Raw genomic sequence first — 26,672 nt, 5'->3', positions numbered from 1 at the left:
AAAACAACTGGCCAAAAATGCATCTGATAGATTACCTTTTTGAAGATCAGATTTGCATATTACGAGGATTGGCTGCACAGTTAAGCTGTTTGGTATTGAGTCATCTTTTCAAAGACTGCCGTCAGAAAACTGATTAAGCGTAGGATCTTGTTTGGATAATAGTAGCTCCTGTTCGTGCCTCTCTGATGTATTTTGTATGTGTGCAGGTTCTGGGGATCCACCTGAATAAGTGGAGGCTGGACATGAAGCTGGGCATCTATGTCCTGGTCCTGTATGCTGTTTTCCTCTGCTTCTCCATCATGATTGAGTACAACGTCTTCACCTTCGTCAACCTGCCCATGTGCATGGAGGAGTAGAGCACAGCAGCATGTCTCAGATACCAAAACCTCAGTGCTCCCATAGCAACTCCAAAATATCTTTTTTTCAGTAATACTGGACCTAACTGCAGACTTTTTTTTTTTTTTCCTCCCCTGCACTCTCCCCTGTAAGCTTTTCAGTCCCAATTATGAATCTTATTTCCTCAAGAGGCAGTACACTGTAATGGTGGACTCCATTCTATGTCTCTGATTTGTCCTCTTGTCACACAGTGCCGGTCCTGAATGCCCATTATTTTGGGCTTTGCCTGTTACTGCAGTAAAGTCTTTAGTTCCTCTGTGCACCTGTTAACTTTCTACCCATCTAGCATGCCTTTAGATGTCGGGGACCTCCAGAGTCATAAGTGCCCCTGTGGATTGTTGGTGTGTGTTTTCATTGTTCACATTGTAGATTTCCACACACCATTTTCAAAGTTTTTCCACAAACCAAACCAGAGTCTGTGAAGAGAAAAAAAAACAATCCTACCACAAATGCCGATTCCAACCAAAACCCCTGTGTAGAGACTAGTCTCCTTAAAGTAATTCCTAAAAGATTTACCAAGTTACCCCAGCACTAAAGAAAAAAGTACACTCCTTTTTCCCTCTTGACCCCCTGGAGGAGGGCCTTGTCCTTGGCAGCTCCCCTCCTCCAGCCTGGACCTGACTCCCCTGGCATGGCCTCTGGCATCAGGGAGCAGATACTGTTAGCGCTTCACTTCATTCACCCTGCGCAACTCTTCCCAACCCTCATCTGCTTGATCAAATCTGCTTTCTTTTCTTAAAAAAAAGACATTCAGGACACTTTGTGTCAAAATAATTCACAGTCCAGATCAGTTGACTGTGAGGGTGTTATGCATATGCAGCACTGCACAATGTAAACTTGTAAACACTTTTTTTGTTGTTGTTTTTTGTATTTATTTTTTCAAAACAAGGTTTTATCTAGTATGAAATGTGGAGGAGAGCTTGTTGCAAATATAGGACATGCCTGTTTTTCACTGAAACAAATTGCACATGGAAATGCTTTTCTTGCTTTGTGCTGTAAGGAGATTTGACCACTCAGAGGGGTATTCGGGCTGGTGGTGGCGACTCCACTCCAGCATTATTGTCATTCAGTGATGGGTCGTTTCACTTTTCCCTCTGCACAACTTCAGAAAAAAACTGTCTCCAGATATTTGGGATGCATCTGATTTTTGTCATCATCTGGTGATTTGTTCTCATCTTGAGACAGCAGCAGCATGGAGGTAGTTGTTTAAAAAAAAATGCAAAGAAACCAGGCAGTTCTCAAGACTGACTCTGCTATAACACCCGTTGGCCAGTAGGGGGTACTGCAGCCCCTCTACCCAGGGCAAGGGTGCCAACCACAGCTGTCGGTTATCAGGGAAACTCAGAAAAGGACAACTCCAAGAGGTGGCGATGGTGATGGTCTCTTGATTTTGAGTTACATGTAGATATTGCACTTTAACAGCCATCCTCTCATTCTGAATCAACTAGTGCTTCCTTCTGTGCGTGTGTATTTTCAGTATATATGTGACTGTGTGTGTGTGTGTGTGCAAGAGAACATTGTATGTGTGCGTGTGTGTGTGCGTGCGCGTGCTCAGTATGGGCCCACGCTACGTTTTCTCACACCAGGCTCTTGACTCTCAGACTGGAACTTCGTTAACACCATGAGCACACCCGCCTCTGTCTGCAGTGCATGCTGGGACATTAAACGCAGCTCCTCCACAGCACAGCAAAAGGCTGAGGGCTTCTGGGCGTATCCATGGAAACCGCCCCGACCCATTTTACAAAAATCGGCAGCTACGAGCTACACTGCAATCCAGACATTTTGACATCATGCAAAAATGCCTGTGAAGAGTCCACAAGTGAGGTGCAGAGACTAAAAACTGAAAAGCGTGCGGGGAGCGTTTTAAGTGTTGAAAATATTCCTCTGCCACACTGCTGGCAGCAGGCTCTTGTATATGCAATCTCAATGTAAAGAATTTATGTGACAGAAGGCCCCCTGCCAGGTTGCCATATAAAGACGGGGGATCCCCTGCGGAGATGTAACGTCGGTTTGTCTCGTAGTACTTGATGTGTGAGCTCACAGGTGTGTGTGTGTGTTTGACAGCTGAGGAACTAAGCCAATGGCACGGACGCTTCTCCAACAGTGGGACTGTGGAAAGTCTGAATTTTTTTTTTTTTTTTTTTTTTTTTTCCTCTCCTACCTACTTTTTTTTTTTTCCCTCTTTCTCCACTTTTGTCCCCTCTTGCACAAGGGCATTAACTTTCCACCAACCCTAGCTGAAGGAGCAGAGGGGCAGCAAGGGAACACATGGACGGATGGATGACTTTCCTCCATTGCCCTCGGGACTTTGTCACTTTTCAGCGGACCTGCGTGAGAGCTGTCCTTAAGGAATTTTTTAAAAGTTGGACCCCCTTAAGCTGCTACTCTATCGGGGTTCGAATGGCTGTGTTTACTGGATGGAGGTGACCACACAGGGCCTACAGACTCCTCCACACTCCCACTGACATCCTTGGACACCGACCTTCCTCCCCATCAACCTTCTCAGTGGGTCTTCTGTACATACAGGACCTATTTTTTTTGATGCTTTTTGTTGGGGGAAGGCACGTTTGTACTGTACTTTAGTTGATTCAGAATGTGCAGTGTTAAGGTTTCTTTTTGTGTATATTTTTGTTGTTGTCGCTCTGTGTGGTCATGTCCCGGTTGCCAGGTTTGAGTGGTAACACCACAGCATGAGGGGGAAAAAAAAAACACACTGATCCTCTTTTTGTCATCATCTACGTCCTCACCGGTTGTCTGACTCACATCTTTGTTACCAAGTCACTTTTTTGGAAGAGGAAAAAAAAAAAAAATTCAAATGCCATTCTTGTCGTAGCGCTGCATAAATCCAGATTGTACGGAAATCCTGTGTACAAAGTAAGCGCACACTTTAGAACACACGTTAGAAATGGCAATTGAACACAAGAGAGGACCGGTATGTATTTCTTGTTTGAATGCGACCTGATGCACTGTGAGCTCAATGTGACGTGGGAGTTGTTTGTCAAGAATAATAAATGATTAAAAAATATATTTAATGTAAAGTTAGTTACTATAAAACATTACTGAGGACATCTGTATAACTTATATGAATGTATTGTCTTGCTATACTGGACATATCCAACCAATGCATTTTACTGTAAAGCAATAATGTGAAGAAAAAAAAAATAAAATGGCAAAATAATTCCTGTACATTTGTCTCATAAGTTCTTGGATTGTTTGTGAAATACATAAATTAAATGAAGCCATTTGTACATGTATCTGTTGCTTGTGCTGTTTTGTTTTTAACAGCATGTACTGATATTTTAAATTATTTTGACTCTTGTTACTGTTCACCTTTTTTGCTTGTAATCCCTCAGAAAAGCCGAGTCGAGTTGTTCATACATGTTTGAGGGCCAGAGGTAGAATTATCCAATATTCCCCAAAAGGCCCCAACATTAAGACAGATGTGTGTAGCAGTACTTGTGTTTTCACTTCTTTCCTTCCCTGTTATTCATCTTACAACCCCTCAGATTCATTGTGACCATTGAAGGGAAAAAAATATCTAAAGTAGTAAAAACTGGCTTCATCTCACCAGCTGCAATAGTCTTGTAGTTGATAATACTTGTCTACTTTTACTTGAAGGTGATCCAGTGATTTAGTGTTGCACTGTCATAAAGTTGGGGGAGCTTGTCAGATAGAATAAAAAAATTAATGAAGCCGTTTAATTAAAGAGGCTGTGATATCCTGATTTATAATCCCCAGAGTAACGCAAGCTCAGGCTGTAAAGTCAGTGTACTGGCCCTTTAAGTGGGATTTTGAATGCGGGACTTTTACTAGTAATGGAGTATTTTTATATTGTTGTCTTGCTATTTGTTCTGAGTGCTTTTTCCACCACTCAACCACTCTATTATAAGATGATCCTTTATCCTTTGTTTTGAGTGCTTTAAATTTCAATTTCTGAAAGTATAAAGAACAACTTAATTCAATTGCTGACCTGATCTAGCTATATCTTGTTTCTGTAATTCATTCTACTTTGTTAATGTCAGATTTAATTAACAGAAAGTGACAACACTGGGGGGGGGGGGCACCTTCAGACTTGCTGACTCAAGGTTTCTCTTCAACCTAAAGCCAAATGATTCGGTGCAGCTTACATGGTTTTGATGTGAGCAGTTTAAGATATGTAATAAATCTTTCTTGGTGAAATGACCCTTAAGGTAAAATTAATGAGTTTGATGTACTTCTTATGGCTACTCTGATGCACCAGCAGTGATTAAAACACTTTTCAAGAAAAGCAGTTTATGTCCCCTGAAAAACTGTAATATATTCTGTCCATATCACCCTGGCTTGATTGCATCCATTCTTTTTTTTCCCCATTCTGCCCGGTCGTGCTTTTCTTCAATCCAAAATTCACTCATTTTTAATTAAAGTTCCAGCATCTTCTGATCACATCAGCAGTGGATAAATTCACACTCAGTCAACTCAAAGTAATACCATGCAACAATTCTTTTAATTTTGGGATATGTGTGAGATTAGATAGCAAATAAATCATCTGGTTGAAGTGCTCCGGAAAAGAATATCTAAATGAACAAGTCCCACTTATGATTTAGACGACGCTGTAACAGTGTGTATTTCTCCCTGAGTGAATGATGAATAATGATTTATTGGCCCTTACTGGAAACTTGTCTTGTGCAATAATCAAGATCAAGAGCGCTGCACTTATCCAGACAGGGTGATTGCAAACAATTTGTTATTTATAGTGACAGCTGGCAACATGTGAAGAGTCCATTGAGGGGCAAGTGATTGGGAAATTCATGTTTTGATTGCATCTTGCCTCCATCAATCTGGAGATCCAGTCGGTGGCACCAGTAGGGGGCAATGTTGCAACAGGATTCTCGTCTCAAGTGTCGCAGACAAACTTTGTTGCAGCTAAGGAGAAAATTAAAATGGAGCTTCTTCACCTAAGTGACTAAAGCTCTGGCAACCCATGATATAAAGTTTCAAATATGAAACTGTGGCAAAGTGCTTTCCTTTTGATTTCATGCACAGAGAACATACTGCACACAATTTGTTAATGATGGATGTCCATGCCCTTCATCAGCCAGCAGACAGCTAGCCATCTGGTGAGACCAGCATGACTCGTGCAGGCTACTGGTGCTTCTCCCTAATGAGCCACCCTCTTGGCTACTGTGCTGCAGTTAACAAGCTTCTCTGTCAGCCGTGATCTTGTGCACTGATGAGTTCCCTCTCTGCCCCCTAACAAGCCCGTTTGGGCAGCTACTGCGTGTCTCCCGTGAACGCTGGCTTAACTCCCCTCCACCATTTGTTGTGGCACATTTAGAGACAAGGCCCACGCATCCTGGCCTCCACATATACAGTGCCATAATTCTGCTTTGAAAAGTTGTTTATCAGTTCACCCGCCACCCACACAGTTACAGTTTGGGGACATGTTCTTTCCTTGTTTGTGCCTTGCCAGTATTTTTGACACTACTCTGCTGTTTGGGTAAATTGCTGTGCTACAGTGATGGATGGTGAACAAACTGGGTTGCCACTGCTTTCTGCATTCCCTCAAAAAGGCACCCTGTGCTGCTGAGCACAAGGTGTTTGTGTTGTGGGTCGCTCCTGTGTCTTTAACTACCAGGTTGGTCTGGCTTCCTCTGTAGCGTCCTGACATTGGCTGGCGAACGTAGACTCTTGGACTTTTGTTTAAAAGTTTAGTTCATCCAAATTACAAAGCAAGGATCTTCTCACCTATAATCGTATTCAGCAGCCAGGAGCATAGTTTTGGTTTTGAGGTAAATTTTGGCCTCCGACCTGATTCAGTGAAAGTGGATGGAGTTTTGTTGTGGTCTTCACTGAAATAAAGACTACATTTAAAAAATTCAACACCAACATCTCTTTCGAAACACAGTGTCCCAGTTACTCTGGATAATTCACAGACCTCACTGTGTTTTCACTGGAAATACTTTATATGGTGAAAATTGCCTCAATGAAAACTTTTCATGACAGATTCTGTGGATTACGTCGCAGTAACCCCTGACTGCTGACATTTAACCTTTAATGACGGTCTTGGGCTTGTGGGATATGGTGTTTTGTTAAAGCAGTGGTTCTCAAATTTTCCAGCTTGGGACCCATTAAAACTGAAGCAATGTCTTCTTGCCACCACCTTATCACATTTTGCAAATGTGACGGGATGGTGGTCAGTTCATCCGAAGAGTAGTTTTGCTTTCTCAGTTTTACTTGAAAATTTTGCACAGGCCTTAATATAAAAAATTAATATCTTTTATATGTTATGTAAAGCACTCGTGCAGACATGAATTTGCCTTGCTAATATGTAAAATTGCTCAGTTAAAAGTTTGTGTTGCAAAAACATTTTTTTTTTGCTTTCCAAAATGGTTTACTCTCAACCACTCAGAATAATCCTGTGACCCTAAGGTCGGGAACCAAAACCTGCTATTTATAATGTTTTAAGAATTTACCATCTCACTCTAGACAGATTGTGATTCACGCAACAAACCTTTAAGAAGTAACTTAACACCACGCTGAAAAGCAGAACTTCACTGCCCCCTCTGTGTCACACACACACACCCAACCCCATCAGTGCTGCTGGGTGTCATCAGAGGGTGTGCACGTGACAGTGATGTCACAAAGTCCTGGGGTACACCTGTACATCACTGCAGCAAGGTGAGGACTTGCACCACCAGGTGTCAGTAAAAACAAGATTTTCAAAGGGTGTTAAGAAGACTTATTAATTAATGTGTGACAAATGTTATTTTGAATTTGGTTTTCTTATTTCTGCAGGAGAATCCACAAGCTCCAGTTTCACTTTGGTTTTCTATATCACTAGAAGTAAGTGATTTCTTTCTATTTCTTATTGCTGGTAACACATGATGATTGTATTCATTTTAACATTCAGTATACAGGCAATATCTCAAGGGTTATTTTGGGAATTGTACTCTCAACTGTGGTCTTGCCGTATTGTTTGATTTTATTGGTTTTCTGGGCACTGTCACCCGCACACTCTTTTTAATCTTTCTCATCTCTCCCCCCTCGGCCCAACAGTTAAAATTCACTGGCTGAATCCATTTAATGTCCCTAAGCTAACAGTCCACGATCCTTAAGTGGTGCATTGCTTTCGTACTCCATTACCACCACGTGACCTTTCCCTGGTATTTAAACCGTCTGCAAACTTTATAACTAGATAAAATTAAAATAAACTGAATAATGATGAGGACAGTGACATTATCGCAGCTGTAACCTTCGGTCACTGGCTGTTTAGGTTCTTTTTTAGCAACCCAGATAATAATGAAGACACTTTAAAGTTGGCATAGAAATGAAGTCATAAACTCAAAGAACAGTCAGCTGTTTTTATAACTAACAGCAGGAATTTCTAACACGATGCACGCTCAGCTTTCATTTATGCTTATCTGTTTATGACAGCCTCCACAATCTTTTCCCCGGTGCATTGTGGCTCAGTGATTAATCCATTCTGCACATGCGGTACAGTTCATGAAGGTAACACAATACCTTCTTATCTATGTATGTATGAATAGTAAGTAGTCGGCCCTGGTGAAGCCAGCAGTGTGCAGTGGAGACTGATAGTTCTGATAAGCAAATCTGAAAAAAATCAACTAATGGTGAGTCATGCATTCAGCCTTTTACTCAAGGTTAGAGTTAGGATGTGAAGTGCGTCATACATCAGATCACTGAGTGCTGCTTTGGACTATGGTTAGGCTATTCCACAGACATCCATCATTACAAGAACACATTAGTGTTGGAGAGAGTCCAAGGTTGCATTTATTGTAGCCTGAAATATAGATTCACACTCAGAATCAAATCTAATTTTAAATTAAAAGAGAAAGGCCAACTCAGATGCCTTGCTCGGTTTTCAGTAGAAACCACATCCATAACTCAGTGTATTGTTATCCATAATTAAAATTAGGTTCTTCCTCCTTTATTAGTGAATTATAGTTTGTTAACACTTTGCAAGTGTTTAAAACATTAAATCATTGCTATTTTTAGTTTTTTGTGTGTGTAATGAATTTATTTCAGCACCAAGAGAGATATACAGTACTGTGCAAAAGTTTTATAGGCACTTTAGATGTTTGATTCCCTCACACAGTACCATCAGAGAGGCGTCTGATCGGTTACAAATTCATTCTGCAGAATGAAAATGACCTCAAACACCCAGCCATAAGGGTTCAGAAAGAACTTTCTTTAGAGCCCTGATCTCAACATCATGGTGTCAGTCTGGGATTACATGAAGAGACAAAAGACACTGAGACAAACTAAATCCACAGAAGAACTGTGGCAAGTTCTCCAAGATGCTTGGAACAACCTACCTGTCAAGAGTAGGTTGAGAAAAAAACCTGTCAGCAAACTGGTGCTGTTTTAAGGACAAAGGGTGATCACACCAAATAGTGATTTGATTGAGATTTTTTCTATTTATTGCACTTTCTATAGGGTTAATTGATTAATAAAAAACTATTCATGGTATTAATTTTTGACAGCATCCTTTTACTTTTAGTGTCTAAAAGAAAACAACTGTACATTTTATTCCCTATTGGCATTAAAATGATTGGATGTTTTGGGTGCGGGAGGTGTATAATTTAATTTTGTCAACATTGTTGGCTTAATGGAATCTATATGTGAATATATGAATCTATATGAATCTTTTATTTAGCCTAGGCCTACATGTTTAGCCTATGTAGGCGACTTTAATTACATGTTTAGTCAACAGTCTACCTCATGCCACCACAAGTCTGCATTACAGAGAAGTTATTCTCTGTAATCTGAGACATGTGTACTGCGAACAAGGTTGTTTATATGATGTTCACACTCTTTCATACTGCATTTTCCTCAGAGTTTATACAATACATAGGAATGTTATATATTGACTAATTTTTTTTACAGTTTTGGCTAAAATATATTTGTCATTTCCATTTTAACACTTTGCAAATGTTAAGTTTGCCCCATAGCAGTTTGTTTGAAAGGTGATTGTATGTCTGCTGTAACATGTTGGCACAGTTAAGCCTAACTTGTTGCACAAGTATTTATTTATTTTACAAATGTAAGACAAATAATCACAATGGCGTTATTTTGTAGTCATTTTCATCTAGAACCTTTTTATTGTTTTGAAATATTAACTCCATAAGTGTTAAATGTAACATATTTTTAAGTGTTGACTGTTAACACTATGAAAGAGTTCATATTAAAAACTCAAGGTGAGAGATCTATTTTAGTCTACTCTACATGGGATTAGTGGTTTAACTAATCTAACTAATCCACAAGAGTGCATTTGGTGGTCTCACACTCAAATTGGGTTGATTTGAACTCTCAGAGTTTATTCCAAAAGCCAGAATGTTGTGTATAAACCCTGTCCTCTTTATTATATTGAATATGAGCATAACCATCAATATGAAACAGGGTACTTTCGAAAAGCTCTTAAGTTTTACACGGAACAGGAAGTAGAATGTTGCCATGGATTCACAGTTACTGTGGGGTACAAAGTAGACTCCATTTTCGCCTATATTTGTTTAAAATCTGAGAAATTAATTACGCAGAGTTAGCTTTTACTATGTAACTGTAGATGTACTGACTTACCTATCAATGAATCTCTGACACTCAAGAAATCTTAAAAACTTAATTATCCTCAAGCAAGTTCAGAAGCATCTCCATGCCTGAGCTATTTATTATTTAGTAAGTCTTACTTATGATTTTTCTTAATTTATATATTTTTTTCTTTTGTGTATGCATTGCGCTTCCGGTTTTAAACCGCACTCATTACCTTTTTGGCCACTAGGGGCCACCGTAACAACCTGTAAACGTTGATAAATCAACATCGATTACGACGGTGTAGCATTTCGCTATAGCAAATGGTTATAAGTGTACACATCAAGCAGCCATGGAGCAACATTAGCATTCATTTCGAGTCGTGCCAAATGTAAGTTCAAGATTCACTCTTCTTTCAGCTCTTTTCTGGTTTCTAACCCTGAGGGAAATATCTGGCTCTTTAGCTGATAAATGCTCCACCATGTTCACCCGCCAGTATAGCTCATTTTGTTTGACTGCTGTTTTCACCTGAGAAGGTCGTGTACACTGGGTTTATCACAGCACCCACCAGTACTTCTGAAGCTTTGCACTTAACATGGTGTAACTCGTTTGTTCAGTCTATACAAAGAATTGAAACCAGCACTCGTGGTTTTATGGGAAGTTACCTGCTGTCACTGCCGCACAGGTGTTTTCAATTACCGCTGCTGAGGTTGAAATGGTTGAAGCTGCAGTATAATGGGAATAACATAACGTCGCCAAACTTCATGTACTTAACACTGGGGAACCCATTAGCAGAGTTGTTCTTGTTATTTTTCAGTAGGCCAGGTACAAGAAAAATCCATTATTAAATCTGCGAGGCTTGAAAGCTCTTCATTTTGAGTGACTAGTTTGCCTCTACTATAGCTTTAAAGTAAGAGGGATGCGTGAATAATGTGTGAGTAATGTTGGTACTGACAGAAAACGAGACGCTCCTTGTGACTCCAGAACTTGCTTGAGAATCATCACGTTTTTGAATTCTCTTCAGTATCAAAGTAAACCAGTGACAGATGTCTGCACATCCATCACAACATTGCGAACGGGAATTCCTAATAGCTAATTCTGCTTACTTTTAATGCCAATAATTCAAATATAGGCTAACGTGAGCAGGTCTCAAGTTCGAGCCAGTTAACTCACCGTCTCCATGGCAACGCTATACATTGTACTTCCTGTTTGATGGGGGTATCTTCTCGATTTTGGTCTGCAGTAAAACTCCACTAATTGTCTCACTAACTTTTAGCATCATTGGGTGATTAACCAAGTCCCCATATACAATAGACAGTAAATACACTGCAGTTTTATGATAGAGGCACAGCCAGAGAGTGATTTCCATATAGATTACGGTGTGCAGTGGGTGGTATAGTTGAAGGGTTATGTAGTCAGCAAAGTGATTACGGCGTGAGAACGAAGACATTTATTAACAAGTAGGAAGCAACTACTGAAGCAACTGAGTGGACAAACTCCTTCAAGTCAGCAAATGCAAAGGTGGTCAAGAGGAGAGTATGTAATACCGGGAAAACACCACATTCATCCAACTGGTTCTGATTTAATTTAGCTGAGACTAAGTGCTTCAGGAAGTCATGGATATACAGTAAATCACAAGCAGAGAGAGAAAAAGTGCTTTTACTGACTTATTATAAATGGAGAGAGCACAATTTCATTCCTGATGCGCAGGCCTGGTGATTTATGGATGAATCCCTCGCTTGGTGGGTCTCGAAAAGGTGATCTGGTGCAGAGGCAGCCACAGGTAATTTATTCTACTCCCAAGTTTGCCATTTACATTTTCCCCTTCAACCACTTGCGCTGACAAGATTTATTCAAACAGTAGTGACATTATGCTGCTGTAAGCCTAACAATGAGGTGTGATCCAGACCACAGCAAAGATTTGGTCAGTCACAGACATAAAAAGTTTCTCAGTAGCACCAATGACTTAGACATGAGGATATTTTTAATTAAATGTTGAACCTGGTTCTCAATTCCCATGCTTTGAAAAAAATAATTTTGCTGAGTCTAGAGTCTAGTTTAGACAGCATAAGAGATTTAATATAATATGAGTTGCAGCAGAGAACCAACCAGTGCTTCATCTGCTAGTTGCCAAATTTTCAGACAGTTTGTCACCTCACATTGCTGTGTCTTTGGGCCTTTTAGTGTTAAAAGATAAAACCGGTGTCATTTCAACATTTAGAGTTATTGCATATTTATATTCAACAAATCATTTTGCAGTGCATGAAGTGTGTAATTAGATTTTTTTTTATAATCTACTTGTTTATGTTGCGCAGAGTCAAACCTAGATTAACTGCTGTCCCCGCTAACAAGGATGCTCTAAATATAGAGACCTGCGTGTGACAATAAAATATGTGAGGTGACAAGATTTTGAGGGATTATTTATCGGAGGAGAGTTATATCTTCTTGTGGGTGGATGGATGGATGATTGACAGTAAACAGTGTAATGCAACCTAGGCACAGTAAAAAAAACGATTAACAGAAACTGATTGCACCCTGGTGCCCTACTGTATATAATGTAATGATGCAACAGTGACGTCCTGGGTTTGAGTCTGACCAAGAAAATTTATCATATTTAAAGGACAATTCAGGTTTATTAGGGCCCGAGCGCACTGGAGGGTGTGAGGACCCTATTGAAATTGCTCTGTTTTTATAGCTTTGATCTTTACTTTTTGCCAAAGGAACTGCTGTGTGGAAATGTGGAAAATACAGCCACATTACTTCTCTCTTGACAGGGTAAAAAACTTGTTGTTGAATGCACATTGTATCAAGGCAGAATTCAAGCCTAATGATATAAACCGTCTGGAGGTAAAGCCAAAAGTGAGTGCAACCACAGTGTTCGTAATAAGCTAATGCCTCACTGCATGGGAAAACTGTGCGAGTGCACTAATGGTAAGTGTAGGTCAAAGTTGAACCAGGAAAGTCTGTTAACTATGATGGATAATTAGGAGAGGGCATAGTTTGCATGAGGCAGTGCACAGCATGAGGCGCAACGCGCAACCCTATAAAGCAGCTAGAGCGGATGCTGTAACTATAACAGAATGTAAGCAATCACAGCAACAGTTAACTAATGTGGGTATACAAACCTCTTTGATGTTATCTTCCAACTTGAGACTTCTCTGAATGCTGATGCACAACATTAACTTTGACTCTACTCTACTTTACAGTGGACTTGGCGCTGTCAGAGCTTCAGCCTCCTGTCAATCCCAGCATCCCACTGGACACGTGTTGTGCAGGTGAGCATATGTGTGATCAAATATCTTTAGTGGTAAAACTTGGTGGGAAATCTGGGGAGGATGTGCCACTATGGTCCATACTCACTCTTGTACCTGCATTGCTCTGTAAACATTTTACCACCATGTTTTTTTTTACCAGTTTTTACCATTATGTGGCACATAAAACTGAATACAGCTGCCAAAACCAGTGTGTAATAGCCGGTGTGTGTAGCATAGCATGTTGATATTTTGTGTGCTGCTTACCTAAAAGCATTGCTGCTGTTGCCATTTTGGTTGCAGAGCATGGAGTTATTGATTTTGATTTTCCTGAATTACTGGAATCCAGGAATTATCTGGAGTTAATGCGCTCTCTCTCCCTCTCCCTCTCTCTCTCCTCTCTCTCTCTCTCTCTCTCTCTCTCTCTCATATATTATCTTCTGTCAGTCTCAGCTGTTGAGCATCCAGTAATGACAATGTCTAAATGAATAAATAAACTAAAATGAAATTTGCACAACACACCATATAAACAACTGCAGGAAGCCTTAGTCATGAAGCTGTTTACAAATATGAGCATGAATTCAACAGTAGGAGATCCCCACAAAAATTAGGAAAACTGCTCTACAGTTAGTCATTTTTTTAATTATTTATTTCACATGTCAGTTATTAGGCCTTACACAGGAGAGTTACTGTAAGACAGGAGCTGAACTGAAAACAGACAACCAGAATGAACTGGATGTGCCCCGGAGAGCTACGCCTCAGAAATGTTTAATACTCCACCAGCAAGAACGATCAATATGTTTCTACAGAGGAGATTCCAAGGGAAGAGACTGGCAGTTTGAGCAGATACTGTAAGCCCCAAACTGATCCTGCTCACGCAGTTTGATGAGCTTGAAGCAACAATGTAATGGGCACAGGGAAGGAAATTAGCACTTCTGTGTGTATATTTAGTTTGTTGCCATGGTGAAACTTTTGCCTATTTTGCAAAAAAAAAAAAACTTCCCGAGTTAGTAAGCAGCCATAATATACTGTAACTTGGGTCTTGTAGCAATTTGCCAAGCAAGCACAACTTTATCTGACTATAAAATATATTATATAGATTATAATTAAGCTGTTGCAATGGCTGTCTTTGCCTACTGCACTTGGCAGTGCAGTAGGCAAACCAACTTACATCTTTCCCCTTAGTGTAATTTTACCCCTGCAACTGATGACAGCTTTAATTAATAAAAGCTTAAATCCCAATGATGACTGAATGTTTGTTCTGGTCTTTGCAGGCGGGTCAGTCTGATTTAGCTCTAGTGGTTCAAATAATGACAGCTCTGCACTACTATTTTGAGAATCATGAATGAAAACAGTATGATCTCTGAAAAAAGATTGTACATTATGTTCATGTCAGGTAAAAGGAAAATGTCACCACTTTAAGTAATCATCCAGTCTCTTTGTCACTCTGCCGCTGACAGCTATTGTTAATGGAGTGGGGCCATTCAGGGTCTGAGAGTGTGTCTTTGTGAGCTGAGATCAGCAGTTAACCTTAGTTAACCTCACAACAGTAAAGTGACTTTCCTCCCGTGCCTGACCTCTCCACCTCCCACCACAACACTCGGGTCAGTTAATAATTTTCCCTGTGGAAACATGAAGGCGATTCATCAGCTGTAAAAGCTGTATTTAATAACCAATACCGGGCCGGTGCAGAGAAGATTAGTGTTAACAGAACAAAAAAGCAAGTGGGGAGGTGATAATGAGAACTGGGAGGAGGAGAGAGACACAACTTGAGAAAAGGTTCATACATTTTTATCGCATTTTAAAGATAAATCTATTGCTTGCTTTCCCCAAATGTGGTAGCCTGAGGGGTAGAAAATTAATGCTGGAGTCCAGGCTGCTCAGCCTGATGTGCTGTGTGGATTCTTCCATGCAAAACATAACACAAATGACTTTGCTGCTATGTTGCTGTCATTTAGTTGTTGCTGTCAAGCACAACAGGAGCACTTAATACTTCAGAATTTAGCTAGAAATAATATTTTGATCAATCATAATCAAAATAATATCAAAGAAGAAACCATGCTGTTGTCATTATTCTTTTATTTATACTTTTATTAAAACATCATTGGCCTCCAACAAGTAAAGAATGTACATAATAATAATAATAATGATAATAATAATAGTAGTAATAATAATAATGATAATAATAATAATACTTAACTGAATCACATCAGAAAAAGTATTTTTGTATGTTATTGTATTTATCTTTTTTCTTTTGTCAATTCTTCAGTGAGGCGTTCGCTGGATCTCAGCATTCTTTGACTTCAAGGCTTGAGCTAGTTTTAGAGGAATGTACAGTACAAGAAACAAAAATTATCTTTCCCCCATCATCTTGTTTTTTTTTTTTCTTCTGACATCACTACATATTTTGTCTCATTTGCAATTCATGACACACATGGACACTCACATCTCTTCCAAAACGGTTTGAAATAACCTAAACCTCCTGTGGCGAACACACACACGCTTTCCGGCATACATACTCTATAGACTAGTGTGCGTGCACATAGACGCACGCACACACGCACACACGCACACACGCACACACGCACACACACACACACACACACACACACACACACACACACACACACACACACAGAGTAAAACACACGCTTGAATGCCTGCAGTGGATGCTTTAGTGCTGAGCTCCGGTGCTTTAATCAGACCTTTGGTCGTAAAGCGTCACACTGACCGAGGCAGCAACTTCCACCGAGCATCTTTCTCAGCAGAACCAACACACAAGGAAAAGCATTCGTCTGCCACCAGCTTTGCTCTAGCACAGCACAGATAGCCCCTCTTCACTGACCCTTGTCACTCTCTGCTCCTCCTCTCCATCAGTGCTTCACATTGAGTGGTATGTCCTTTGGTGCTGGAATTCAAAGGAAATGCCACAGATGCACTGTTGAAAAAGTGACCTTTAAAAAAAAATACAAGATACTCACCGGGGGGGGGGGGGGGGGGGGGGGCAACTGTCCATTTTACAGAACATAATGTCACTGGGCTGCACACTGTGGAGATTGTCTCTTAATAAAGTCTGAACTTTTAAAACATTTGAAACAATTAAAAACACAATAGCACGATAAAAACGCTTGACTTCATTTTAAAGTCTGCTCGCTGCACTCAGTCAAGTGTAGGTTTACAGTATGTTCTGACAGGCAGGTGATGCTGAAAATCTCTTTTATGGTTTCACAGTTGTTCATGTGGGCTTGACAAGAGCAGAATATCATCCTGTCATGCAGCTGATTTCTCTATCTACCTTCCCTCCTGGAGAATTTCATAAAAAGCAGTCAGTTTCTAATGGTGCCGAGTCCAGCGCTGGCGGTCATGTGTCGATGACGTCCTGCGCTGGCGAAGGTTCATGTGGCAAACTGGTGGCATTGGGCAGCGGCTGCGTGTGGCTGACAGAGTTCTGCTGCAGCTCTAGCGCCATGGCGTTCTGTGGGTGGGGGAACTCCTTCACCTGTCTGCGGTACTCCAGGAAGGTGGACGCCTTGGTGGCGATGGCCACCACGTTCTTGCCGACAAAGATGGTAGAAACACGGCTGTCCTGAAACAACACCATGTTTACACCACGTATAAGGATGGTGACCACGTTTATGGTGACCAGGCTCAGGACCGGGTACAGCATCATCTTCTGGGGCGACATGTGCTCTCCCTGCATGCTGATTTCACTGAGCGACACGCAGGGCAGGATGAGCAGCAGGATGTAGCAGTAGAAGAACATGAGGCCCTCGGCCCAGATGGGCAGGCCTGTCCGCTGGGGCTCCCACAGGTTAGCTTGGATATCTAGCAGGTCCAGCAGGTCCAGAGCCACCCAGAACAGACGGCTCCTCATGTCCTCCTTCTTTCGGAAAGTTCTTACATATTCCATGCTATCCAGAGCCACTAGAACCAGGTACAAACCTGGTACACACACGGATAATAATAACGTCAAAGCCTTCCGTGCCACTGTCTCCAGACTCTTCCTGTCAGCTTTGCAATTCTGGAAGACAAAATAGAGTTTGATCTCCAGAACAAAGATGTACAGAAACCACAGGATCATGGCGTATCCTCGGCGGGCGGTGCGCACCTCGGCACCGACCCACACTGCCACATATCGCAGCACTATGAGGAAGCATACGTCCCCTACCAGCACTATAATACACACACCGATCTTTCTGGGACCCTGGTTCTGCTCCACCAGGTAGGCGTCCATGAAGGCCATACTGGTCATGATGACGATGGTGGTCAGGCACACATGGCGTTTGTCTGGGGGCGGCAACACCATGGCGAGGGCACCTGCTGGCTCTCACTCTCTCTCCACAGCTTTCAAAAGTAAAAATAAAATGGTCCAGAAGGTAAACGCAGTGCTGTGTCCGCTCCAAACCTTTATGGTTGGAGGAAAAAGGGTATTTAAAGTGGTCTGACAGCTCTGGTGTGCACAGGAGCAAAAGTCCAGCAACAGTGTATCTTATATTAAAATGATACTATAAGTCACTCACTAATAGTCCATTGAGGAGGACGGTTATTGTAGCGTAGAAGCAGAGCTGTGTGTAGAGTCAGCGCAGAGATGCTGGCTGCTGATTGCTCTCAGACCATGTGAAAACAGGAACATCACCTCGTTACTCAGCGCACTTCCATTGATCCAGCTCTGCCCCTGAGCAGCAGCTACACTGAGGGCTCTACAGCTGACACACCATGACTGATAGTAATCCACACACAGTCAAATGGAGAATACTCTCAGAGTGGGTTTGGTCTAATGGACATGTGATGGGATTGCGGGACACGGTGCTGCAGTGTGGAAATGTTTATGGAGGTGTTTAGTCTTGGATGAGACAGTGTAGGAAGCAACAGTGTGGCTTGCGGATGTATGCGTGTGTAAGCCTGTGTTGCTGCTCAGCATGTGCCAGGAATTCCTCTTTGGGTACTCCTGTAGATGGTGGTGCAGTGTGTGTGGCTCCTTGCAGTCCTGCAGTGTGTGTGAAGGGAAACGAAGGAGAGAGAGGAGAGGAGTCTGCAGTGGCCAGAGGCCTCCAGTCGCCATAAATCACAGAGACGGCAGGTCACTGGCCCATGAGGCCTTGCGTCCAACGACGGCTTCCCCGGGGGGAGGCTCTTACACAGGTCTGAAGATCCATCCTTTCTCCCTCCTCTTGCCACGTGCTGGCCTTTCCACAGCCTAGAGGAAGGAGAAATAAAGAGGAGAAGAGGGGGAGGGCAGAAGAGAAGGAGAAAGAAACCTGTCAGCACTACTGGGCCATATAACACAGTTTTCATTGCAGTCCTCCACATATGAGGAGACCAGTAATGTGTCAGCTTGGCTCAAACATAGCCTATTTCACTGTAGATAGGATGGAACGTATTGCACATGTTACAATAAGACTGCTTCAGGATGTCATTACCTCTCCATTGTATGTGAAGCGCCTCAAGACATCTGGATGCATGCTTAATATGCTCAGATGATAATGTTATTGTATTCAACATATTTGGGGCCAGAGTAACCACTAGTTTAATTTGAGGAGTTGAATTAATAGAGGATTTATTACAAGAAATTGCAGAAAACAATTTTAAAGTCTCATATAGTAGCAAAGTGCTCAGCACCTCTCTTTTTTCTTGCATTACTTGGCACTACATTTTTTCCTAAGCCAGGGTAAATGGGAAAAATGATGGCAATGGGTTCATTTCCTGCAGGTGTTTTGAGTCGGTTTGGTGTAGTTTCCAAACTGAAACAAGGAAATCATGATTACATGATTTACTGAATGATTATAGGACACTGCTAAAGTTTTCTTGCGTTGCATCTGCAGCACAGAAAACAAAGCTACATTTCAACTATCATGTGTCACCATCTTGCGTGCTCAGTGTCTCAAATTTGTCGGAACTGTGTATTGATAATGATAAGCTTGTCCACATTTTATTTTCCTCAGTTCAGGCTTCATCATACAGTCTGCAATTACAGCCTATTTTCGCAGAATGAAGATTCAGTTTTGACCTCTTTTTCATTCCACCTGATGTGTGTGTTGAGGCGTGTGACAGGTGGGGTCGGAGAGGGGCTCTCATCAGCGGTCCTGTTGGACGTTTACATCATTTTATTAAAGGAAAAAAAAACCCTGTGCAGATGCCGAGAGCTTAACTTTACAGCAGGAGCCCACCGTGTAACAAATAACAGCATGTCTAAATATTAGCATGGAGAGAAAACAAATCCGAAGAAAGAAAAAGGGAAATGAAATGTGTTAATTGAGCAGAAACGTTGCCCTCAGTTCAAGTTTGGTGAGCTTCAGCAGAAACTAGAATTTATCTGTCATTCTGTTCGTTTTCTGTCTGCTCCTCCTGTCACTGGATCCTTCAGGCAGAACATGAATAAATCACATTAGTGTTTCTGTCAGCTGAGGTACATTTCAAGTAGAGATATGACTGTATCATTCAGGAAGCCCTGCCAGTGCTTGTATAGATAAGGTAAGCAAATGACCATAATACTAATGTCTAATGTAGACATCACTAAATAGTTCACTTCACCATGCAAGTATTGGACAAGTTTTGACCTGATGCTGGTCCTCAAAGAACAATGAAGAGGATCTGTACAGTGATTACAATTCATCCTGAGGGGACCATGGATGGGGTTAGGGTTAATGTCACCTTTATCTGCAACCCACCCGATAACTGAGATATTTCACTCAAAAAACACAAGTGATCTAACTCATGGTGGCAAGAGAGAAAAAAGCCAGGAAACCATGAGACCCAGTAGGATTCATCTTTTGAGGAACATAAATGTTTGTACAAAATTTCATGGCAATCCATCTAATATTTGTTGTGACATTATTAAGTGGTGGATTGACCAACCAACAGACTGACAGATTGACATAAGCATTTGTAGAGCCACGCTGCTAACATGGCTAAAAACTCAATATTGATCTTTAATACATCTATCAACAAAGATTAGGCTACTAATGGCTTTATCAATGGTTTATAAATGTTTTACCAGTGCTTCATAGATCAGTGCCAGTAATAAGATCAAATCTTGGGTTGTTAATAATAAAGTTATAAATGTTATGGGATCCATTAATAACTTCTGATGGCTTTCTCACTTTCTAAAAACCCTGCAGCTATAAACCTTAGTATATTGTTGATAAACGGCTCTTTGGTCATATTGTTTGTAGCCTTTTCCGGGAAGCAACCAGCCAAAGTGAGTTTTTACAATCTGATAACCCAGAAGTTGTTCTTATTAATGGCTGTAACTGATCTATAAAGCATTAGCAAGCGACCATTGATAGAGCCATCAATTAATTTTATAACGGGTGCCTCAGTAAAAGGTGGTTCAGAGGTCGCAAAAAACATTAGCAAAACAGGGAATGTCACAACCTTACCTTTGTCATCAATACTGTTTTTAACTTCAACTGAAGGCCAAAGCTTAAATGTGTGCTCTTGCCATTTCCTGAACTTTTAAGCAAAACAATTGCAAACCTTTTAGTGATATTGATTTGCTTCATTTTAGGCCAATCCAGACATGCATCAGAAATTATTCCACCACTATGCTTACTTTTCTAAGTCAAACATTTACATTTCACTCCTATTTTGACTAAGTGAGCTCTTGATATGACAAATTTAAGTATGTGATAAATAAACATGAGTTTGTTTTCAGCAGTGCTGTGTGAAATCACCACAGCAAAATGGATTTGAATGGGGTTCAGAGATTATCGAGAGGTTATTTTTCATCAGAAAATACCACCCTTGAAGAACATGAACTGTATGTACACCCATAGGATGTGTGAAGGTCCAAATTAAAACACCTACACATGCATGCACAGCAGAATTAGGAGATTACCCATTGATTATTAACATTAATAAAACAACACTTGGTTATACTTGGTTTTGGCTAAATCTTAAATTGAGCCCCCAAGACATACTGAGATTTCAGGCGCTACAAACCCAAGAACTGAAAAAGTGTCCCCTCTGCCAGCTAGTCCTCAGACATTCTGATCAAACAACACCCAGTACTGTTCAACCTCCCGGCACTGTTTTCCAACACTAATCAGAGAAAACCAAATTATTTAATTAACAAAAGATGCCTATCTGGAACATTGTAAGAATCAAACCAAAACTCAAAACAAACTTAATTGCTATCTGGCGCCTAAACCATGAATATAAATTGGCAGAGTATCTCTTCGCTGTCAGACATACTAAGCAGAGACAGACTGAGTGACCACAGTCTGAGCACAGAGAAGGACGACACAAGAAGTCCTGGCCATCAACAGAGGAAAGTGTCTGTGGTCACTGCACGACAGGTGCGGTACAGACAGAGACACACTTCTTCTTAAAATGTGACAAATATAATATCAAAGATATTTTAAGAAGTTCGATTTGTTAATTCCAAATTTCACAGAGCCAGACGACAGTGAAAAGCAACAGATTTTATTAGCAGAGCGACGTACAGAATATTTAGCTGCACAATATGTGACTGCATGTCATAAACTGAGAGACACATCATTAAAACAGCATCGCTGAATGTGACAAATAATCATCTTGACTTAGTCAATCATACATATGGAACACACACACACACACCCACACACACACGCACACAAACACTATTTACTTTACTGAAATATTTTTTTTCTCATGTCATTATTATCCTTAACACTGGAAATATTGTGCACTTGACATTCCAGCCAATAAAATATATGAATTTGAAATGGAATTGAATGAATATACAGAAAAAAACCCAGCTTTAATAGCTCCCTTCAAGAATTTCCCTGGATGCATTGTGCATTGTCTTTGCAAAGCAAAATAACATGTTACATCTAATAACATCTCAAACCCCAGGTTGTCAGTGGAAGCCCAGTTTAAGAGGAGCATGACACCACAATGAGTCTCATTTGTAATCCAAGCATGGATTTCAATGTTTAAAACCCATTATGTAGAACAGGGCCTAAGTAAGAGATTAAATTCATAAGATGGTGATTAATTGACTGATTAGCAGAATGCTGTGGATCATTAACATGCTATAGGGAAGAGTTCTGCCACATATACAGTACATCACATCATCATTTAAACGTCATTAATTATCAAAAAAGACTTTGAGATTGTTTCCCTAATGAACGGATTACAGCCGGCGTGATTATATGAGAGCGCTAAATTGGATGGTTTGAACCTCCCAGGAATTATGACTTCTGCAGCGAAACACGGATCCCAAGATGTCATCGGCCTGATTCGATGCCTTTATGAAACAGGAAGCTGATGAAATTTGACAGTAATAGATGATTATTAATCCTTTCTGTCATATACTGTAGAAAAGTGCCTTTGTCTGTGTGAAATGATGACAGAAATGCGCTGCACTGTTTTGCGTATTCTGTTCAGCATTTATAATGTATCACTCGAGGCTGGAGATTAGCACACGGTGTCACCGCAGAATTGGAAAAAAAAGAGGGAAAGAAATGTCCGTTGATATGTGATTTGACAGCTGTGACGAGTATCATTTCACATCTTTGCTTAACTGTTCTCCTGTAAGAGCACTTGGACTCTGTGCTGCACCCTGTGCGTTTCAGCTCTGCTTATATGCCTCAATTACAGCGTATTAATTATGGTGTACTATAAATAGGCAACATGGAAGGATGTGAACTGGCAGTACAACATTTCTTCACAGAGGGAGGCTATTATTGTGTCTGTGGTCCAGGCCATTATCTCTCTAAACAGCCAGAGCTTCCTTGTCAGGCAGTTATATTAACAGTTACCCTCCCTGACTGGCTGCAGGCCTCCACGTGGATCACAACAAGGACAAAGAAAGTGGTATCAGTGCTACTTTTTTGTTTATTTTGCCAGTTGTTCCAAAAAAAAAAACTAAACAATGCAGACGGTCTGTTTAGGGCAAAGAACAAAACAGTCGGTACAACTGGAAGAAGTTTGGCACAAGATCCTTCCACTCTGCTCTGTGGAGGAATAATCAAATCAAGAGCATATAGCCACTTCCAGGTGCTGCTTTTGAACGTGCACAAAAACTATTTCCTTTTAAGAACTGTTTTTATTTAATCACCTGTTTTCTTGCTAGATGGATGTTTGTCTTTTTTTTTAAGTGCAAGCTTAGAGCTTAAGGATAATGAAGTTCCAAGAAGCTTTTCTCTTAACACTGACGTGTTCTGACACTTGATACACTTTGCGAGGACTGAGCTAGCACTTGTTTACAGCAGCAAAAATCATTTCATCCTGCAACTGTGGGTGATGTGCTCTGTTACCTGTCGGCTTCAAAGAAGACTGAGATGTTTATGCTTTTGGGAAGCTGAATTATTATGCATTAAATGTATCGTATTGCATCCCCAACTCTGCTTTCACTCCACGCTTCTGCTCTCCTCTCTCCCGCCTCATCACTCCAAGGATGATCAAATGTTTACGTCAATGTCAGGAGCACTGCAGTGGGACAGCGCAGGTCTCCAGAGTGGTCCGTTTTGTCCGATATTTATGTCAGGTTGTCTTCATTAGGGCCAGAATGAGACCCATATGTCGTCTTGGCTGCTAGCCATCTCCATCATCTCAGCAGGTGTTCTGCGCCGTCCTTTGTGTTACAGTCAGCGCTTGGCTAGTTTTGGGAGAGGTGGCAGATTGCTTTGAATTTGCCCAATACACAGAGTACAGCTCAGCACAGCTCAGCCGAACAAAGGCTCACACACACACACACACGCACACACACACACACACAAATTACCACACACGTTTGTAATAGACAAGTATGCACACATACACACACGAGCACTCATATGTGCATGTTCGCACACTTTCCTTGCCTGAAAGGTTGCTGACAGGATTGCAGTCTGCTGGCCACGTCTTTATCCCATCTTTCATAGCCTGATAACGTTCTGTAACCACACACTGATCGCATGCATCCTGTACTGACTATAACAAAGCAAGGTATTATATCCCCAAATCCCTGGATGCATGTTAAGATGTGTCTCATGATCCCTGCTGGGACCAATAACCAACCTGGCTGCAATTGAACATGTCTGCTTGATTCCCGCAGTCGCACTGACGAATGTGTGTGACATCTCTTAGACGCTCGGTGCATTTCTTAACCATATTAAAACCACCAGACGCAGCTGCCCTCATGGGGCTTAGCTTTGTCTGTGATGCATTATTCGCAGTGTATATCTACTGTACCTAATGGATCACTGTGGTGGTGTATTGAAATTCTGAACACTCTTATTTTACATTTTATTGTCATTATTTTTGGTAGGTTTAGTCCTTTCCACCTGTATTGTGCCATTCAAAGACACCCATCTCAATTAGCCAAAACAAAATACACAGGGTTTATATGTTTCTCACTGCTCTTAGATTCCCATTCTCTTGTTTTCTTGTTATCCCTGCATAATATGCTTGTAATTGCTTATGAGGTTGCACTAGGTTAGAATACAGAGGAGGATCGGAAACTAAGAAGGGGGTCGTGTTTTGTAACAGTGGCTAAGCTCATTTTTTATCACCTATTATGGTTGATTAAGGCTGATCCTCACTCTACTTTGCCATGTCACATTGCGTATGCGATAAGCACTGAAGGTTCATTTGAGCACATAACTGTAACTAACCCAGTCTGTATTTGGGCTGTCTGTGCTTTTAAATAGCCGTGGGTGTTGATCAAACGCAGCTGAAATCAAACATGCTGCACACGACAAAGGATGGATAGCTGCTGTGCAGGGTAGGCTCCCATAATAAGCATTGTATAGGGTTAGATGTTGAAAGCAGCTCAAAAGTGCTTTCCTCCAACTTGGCCCTCAGCAGCAGAGACAGACAGGGGGGGTGGGATGGGGTGGGGTGGGGTGCAGGGGCTTTTCAATATGACAGACATGTCTTTTTCTCCCTGCCAACTCTCAAACGGCCATAATGTGCGCAGCGTCAATCAAAGTGTATTCTTTATTCACAAAGCTGGGGAAAGGATCAAAGGCACCACGCCACAGTGAGTCATCATCAAAGTGAAGAGCAGCCCTCTGACATCCCACCCGGCTGTTAGTCACTGACTCAGGGGGCGTAGATGACTAGTTGCCCAACGTATACACATGAGGTAAGACGTTCTTCAACTACTGTCCAGAAATGTTAACCACTTACATTAAAGCGGTAAACACTGTGAAAAGGTTAACCCTTTGTGCCTCGTAATTTCTGTTTGCAAATCTGTTTGATATCAGCCTTGTGCAAGGCTGATATCAAAGATATCCAGTCAATACACTGAGTTACCGTTCTGCACAGGCAGTCCTGTCCTCAGAGCCCCTGCCACTGTTCTATCATGTCTTACTGAGAGTTTCTTTCATCTTCCTCTCTGAAAATGTGAATCCTATGGTTTGACATCCATATTCTACCGTCAGTGAATATCAGCTACAGCACTTGCTATCAGATTTTTAACTTATTATAATATTTTTATTAACCTGAACAATGATTAATTTGTGTAGCTTTAACACCATTAAGTTTTGAGTGAATTTCACCCATCTTCTCTTCTCTGTTCTTTCTAACTTTTTACAGTAGCTGTAACCTCCCCTGCCTATAAAACTGTTCGGCCCTGTCTGTCTGTTCCCCATTCATCTGCATCCTACCCTTATAACCCGCCCCTCAAACTGGCCACATTTAACCCATCATGGTCTTTGGCTTTTGGGAAAAAGACAAATGGAGTGCACCATAGGGCAGACTGCTGATGTAGGGCTGGACTTTTCATGTTTTCAAGTTTTCATACTTCTGGAACATAATCTGTAAATTCTGGTTTAATTTTTAGCTGTCTATACAGCACACGCAACACTTCCCTGCCCTACGTCTGTAAATAAATTATCAGTCAGAGGCATTAAACAAAGTGAGTGTTATGAAAAACTTACAGATGCCAAAAAGAGGGGATGAAATTAAAAAGACCAAACCTAATTTTCTGAATATTTAAAGCCACTTGGGAGCAGTGGAAACAATTTTCTTTTATACATCAACTAAACTTAGAGCAACTTCAGCATTGATTTGTTGTTGTGTTTCTGGCCATCTGGTGAATGAAAGTCCAATATTCACCCTCATTTTAACTTTGTTTTGGTTGCCCCCGACTCCCAAGAGACATATTTGGCTTTGTAAACTGCTAAATGCTCCACGATATTCACCAGCTAGAAGCCATATTTGTCTGTCTGGTGTTTGTGTTACTGGGTAGCTAGTATGCAATGGGTTTATCAGAGGCTTTTTGCTACAAACAGCTGCATGGAAATGGTGTCAAGGTGAGAGTAAATAAAAACCGTAAAGTTGCTGGCTGTGAAACCAAAATGAGTTAGAAGATGCTCAAACACTTGAGGCGAGGGGAACTGCTCTGTGCATTCATAAGAGTGACTCTTTTCACATTTCAAGTCATTTGATCCTTTATTCACAAACAATATTGATTTGTGCAGCTTTAAAGATAAAAAAAAAACGTGATGTTCCGCTGATATCTTATGACATCTTTGAGCTGAGGTTTTTACTATGGCAATGAAGACCTTTTGGCTTTAAGAGAACAAAATG

The 26,672-nt window shown here is 41.1% G+C and overlaps 2 protein-coding genes and 1 long non-coding RNA gene across 5 annotated transcripts in view; 2 read left to right on the top strand and 1 right to left on the bottom strand.

Annotated features, from left to right (window-relative positions):
• The window catches only part of slc24a4b (solute carrier family 24 member 4b), a 34,947-nt gene extending 31,297 nt beyond the window's left edge, over window positions 1-3,650 (top strand). For all 3 annotated transcript variants that reach the window (XM_056405682.1, XM_056405681.1, XM_056405683.1), the window contains exon 17: window positions 207-3,650. In XM_056405682.1, the coding sequence (XP_056261657.1) occupies window positions 207-356 (150 nt within the window). In that variant the 3' untranslated portion in view covers window positions 357-3,650. The remainder of the gene's footprint in view (window positions 1-206) is intronic.
• A 6,574-nt stretch (window positions 3,651-10,224) lies between these two features.
• LOC130187793 (uncharacterized) lies at window positions 10,225-25,218 on the top strand. The gene is made up of 3 exons (XR_008830501.1): window positions 10,225-10,312; window positions 13,128-13,196; window positions 25,089-25,218. It is a non-coding gene; the product is annotated as an uncharacterized LOC130187793 (long non-coding RNA).
• The window catches only part of tmem121ab (transmembrane protein 121Ab), a 36,567-nt gene continuing 26,064 nt past the window's right edge, over window positions 16,170-26,672 (bottom strand). The window contains exon 2 of the mRNA XM_056405684.1: window positions 16,170-18,369. Within this exon, the coding sequence (XP_056261659.1) occupies window positions 16,534-17,478 (945 nt within the window). The 5' untranslated portion in view covers window positions 17,479-18,369 and the 3' untranslated portion in view covers window positions 16,170-16,533. The remainder of the gene's footprint in view (window positions 18,370-26,672) is intronic.

The sequence above is a fragment of the Seriola aureovittata genome, chromosome 19, assembly GCF_021018895.1.
Source record: "Seriola aureovittata isolate HTS-2021-v1 ecotype China chromosome 19, ASM2101889v1, whole genome shotgun sequence".
Lineage (NCBI taxonomy): Eukaryota > Metazoa > Chordata > Actinopteri > Carangiformes > Carangidae > Seriola > Seriola aureovittata.
Note: the sequence above shows the minus strand (reverse complement) of the source record. Positions and strands in the feature narration are given on the sequence as shown.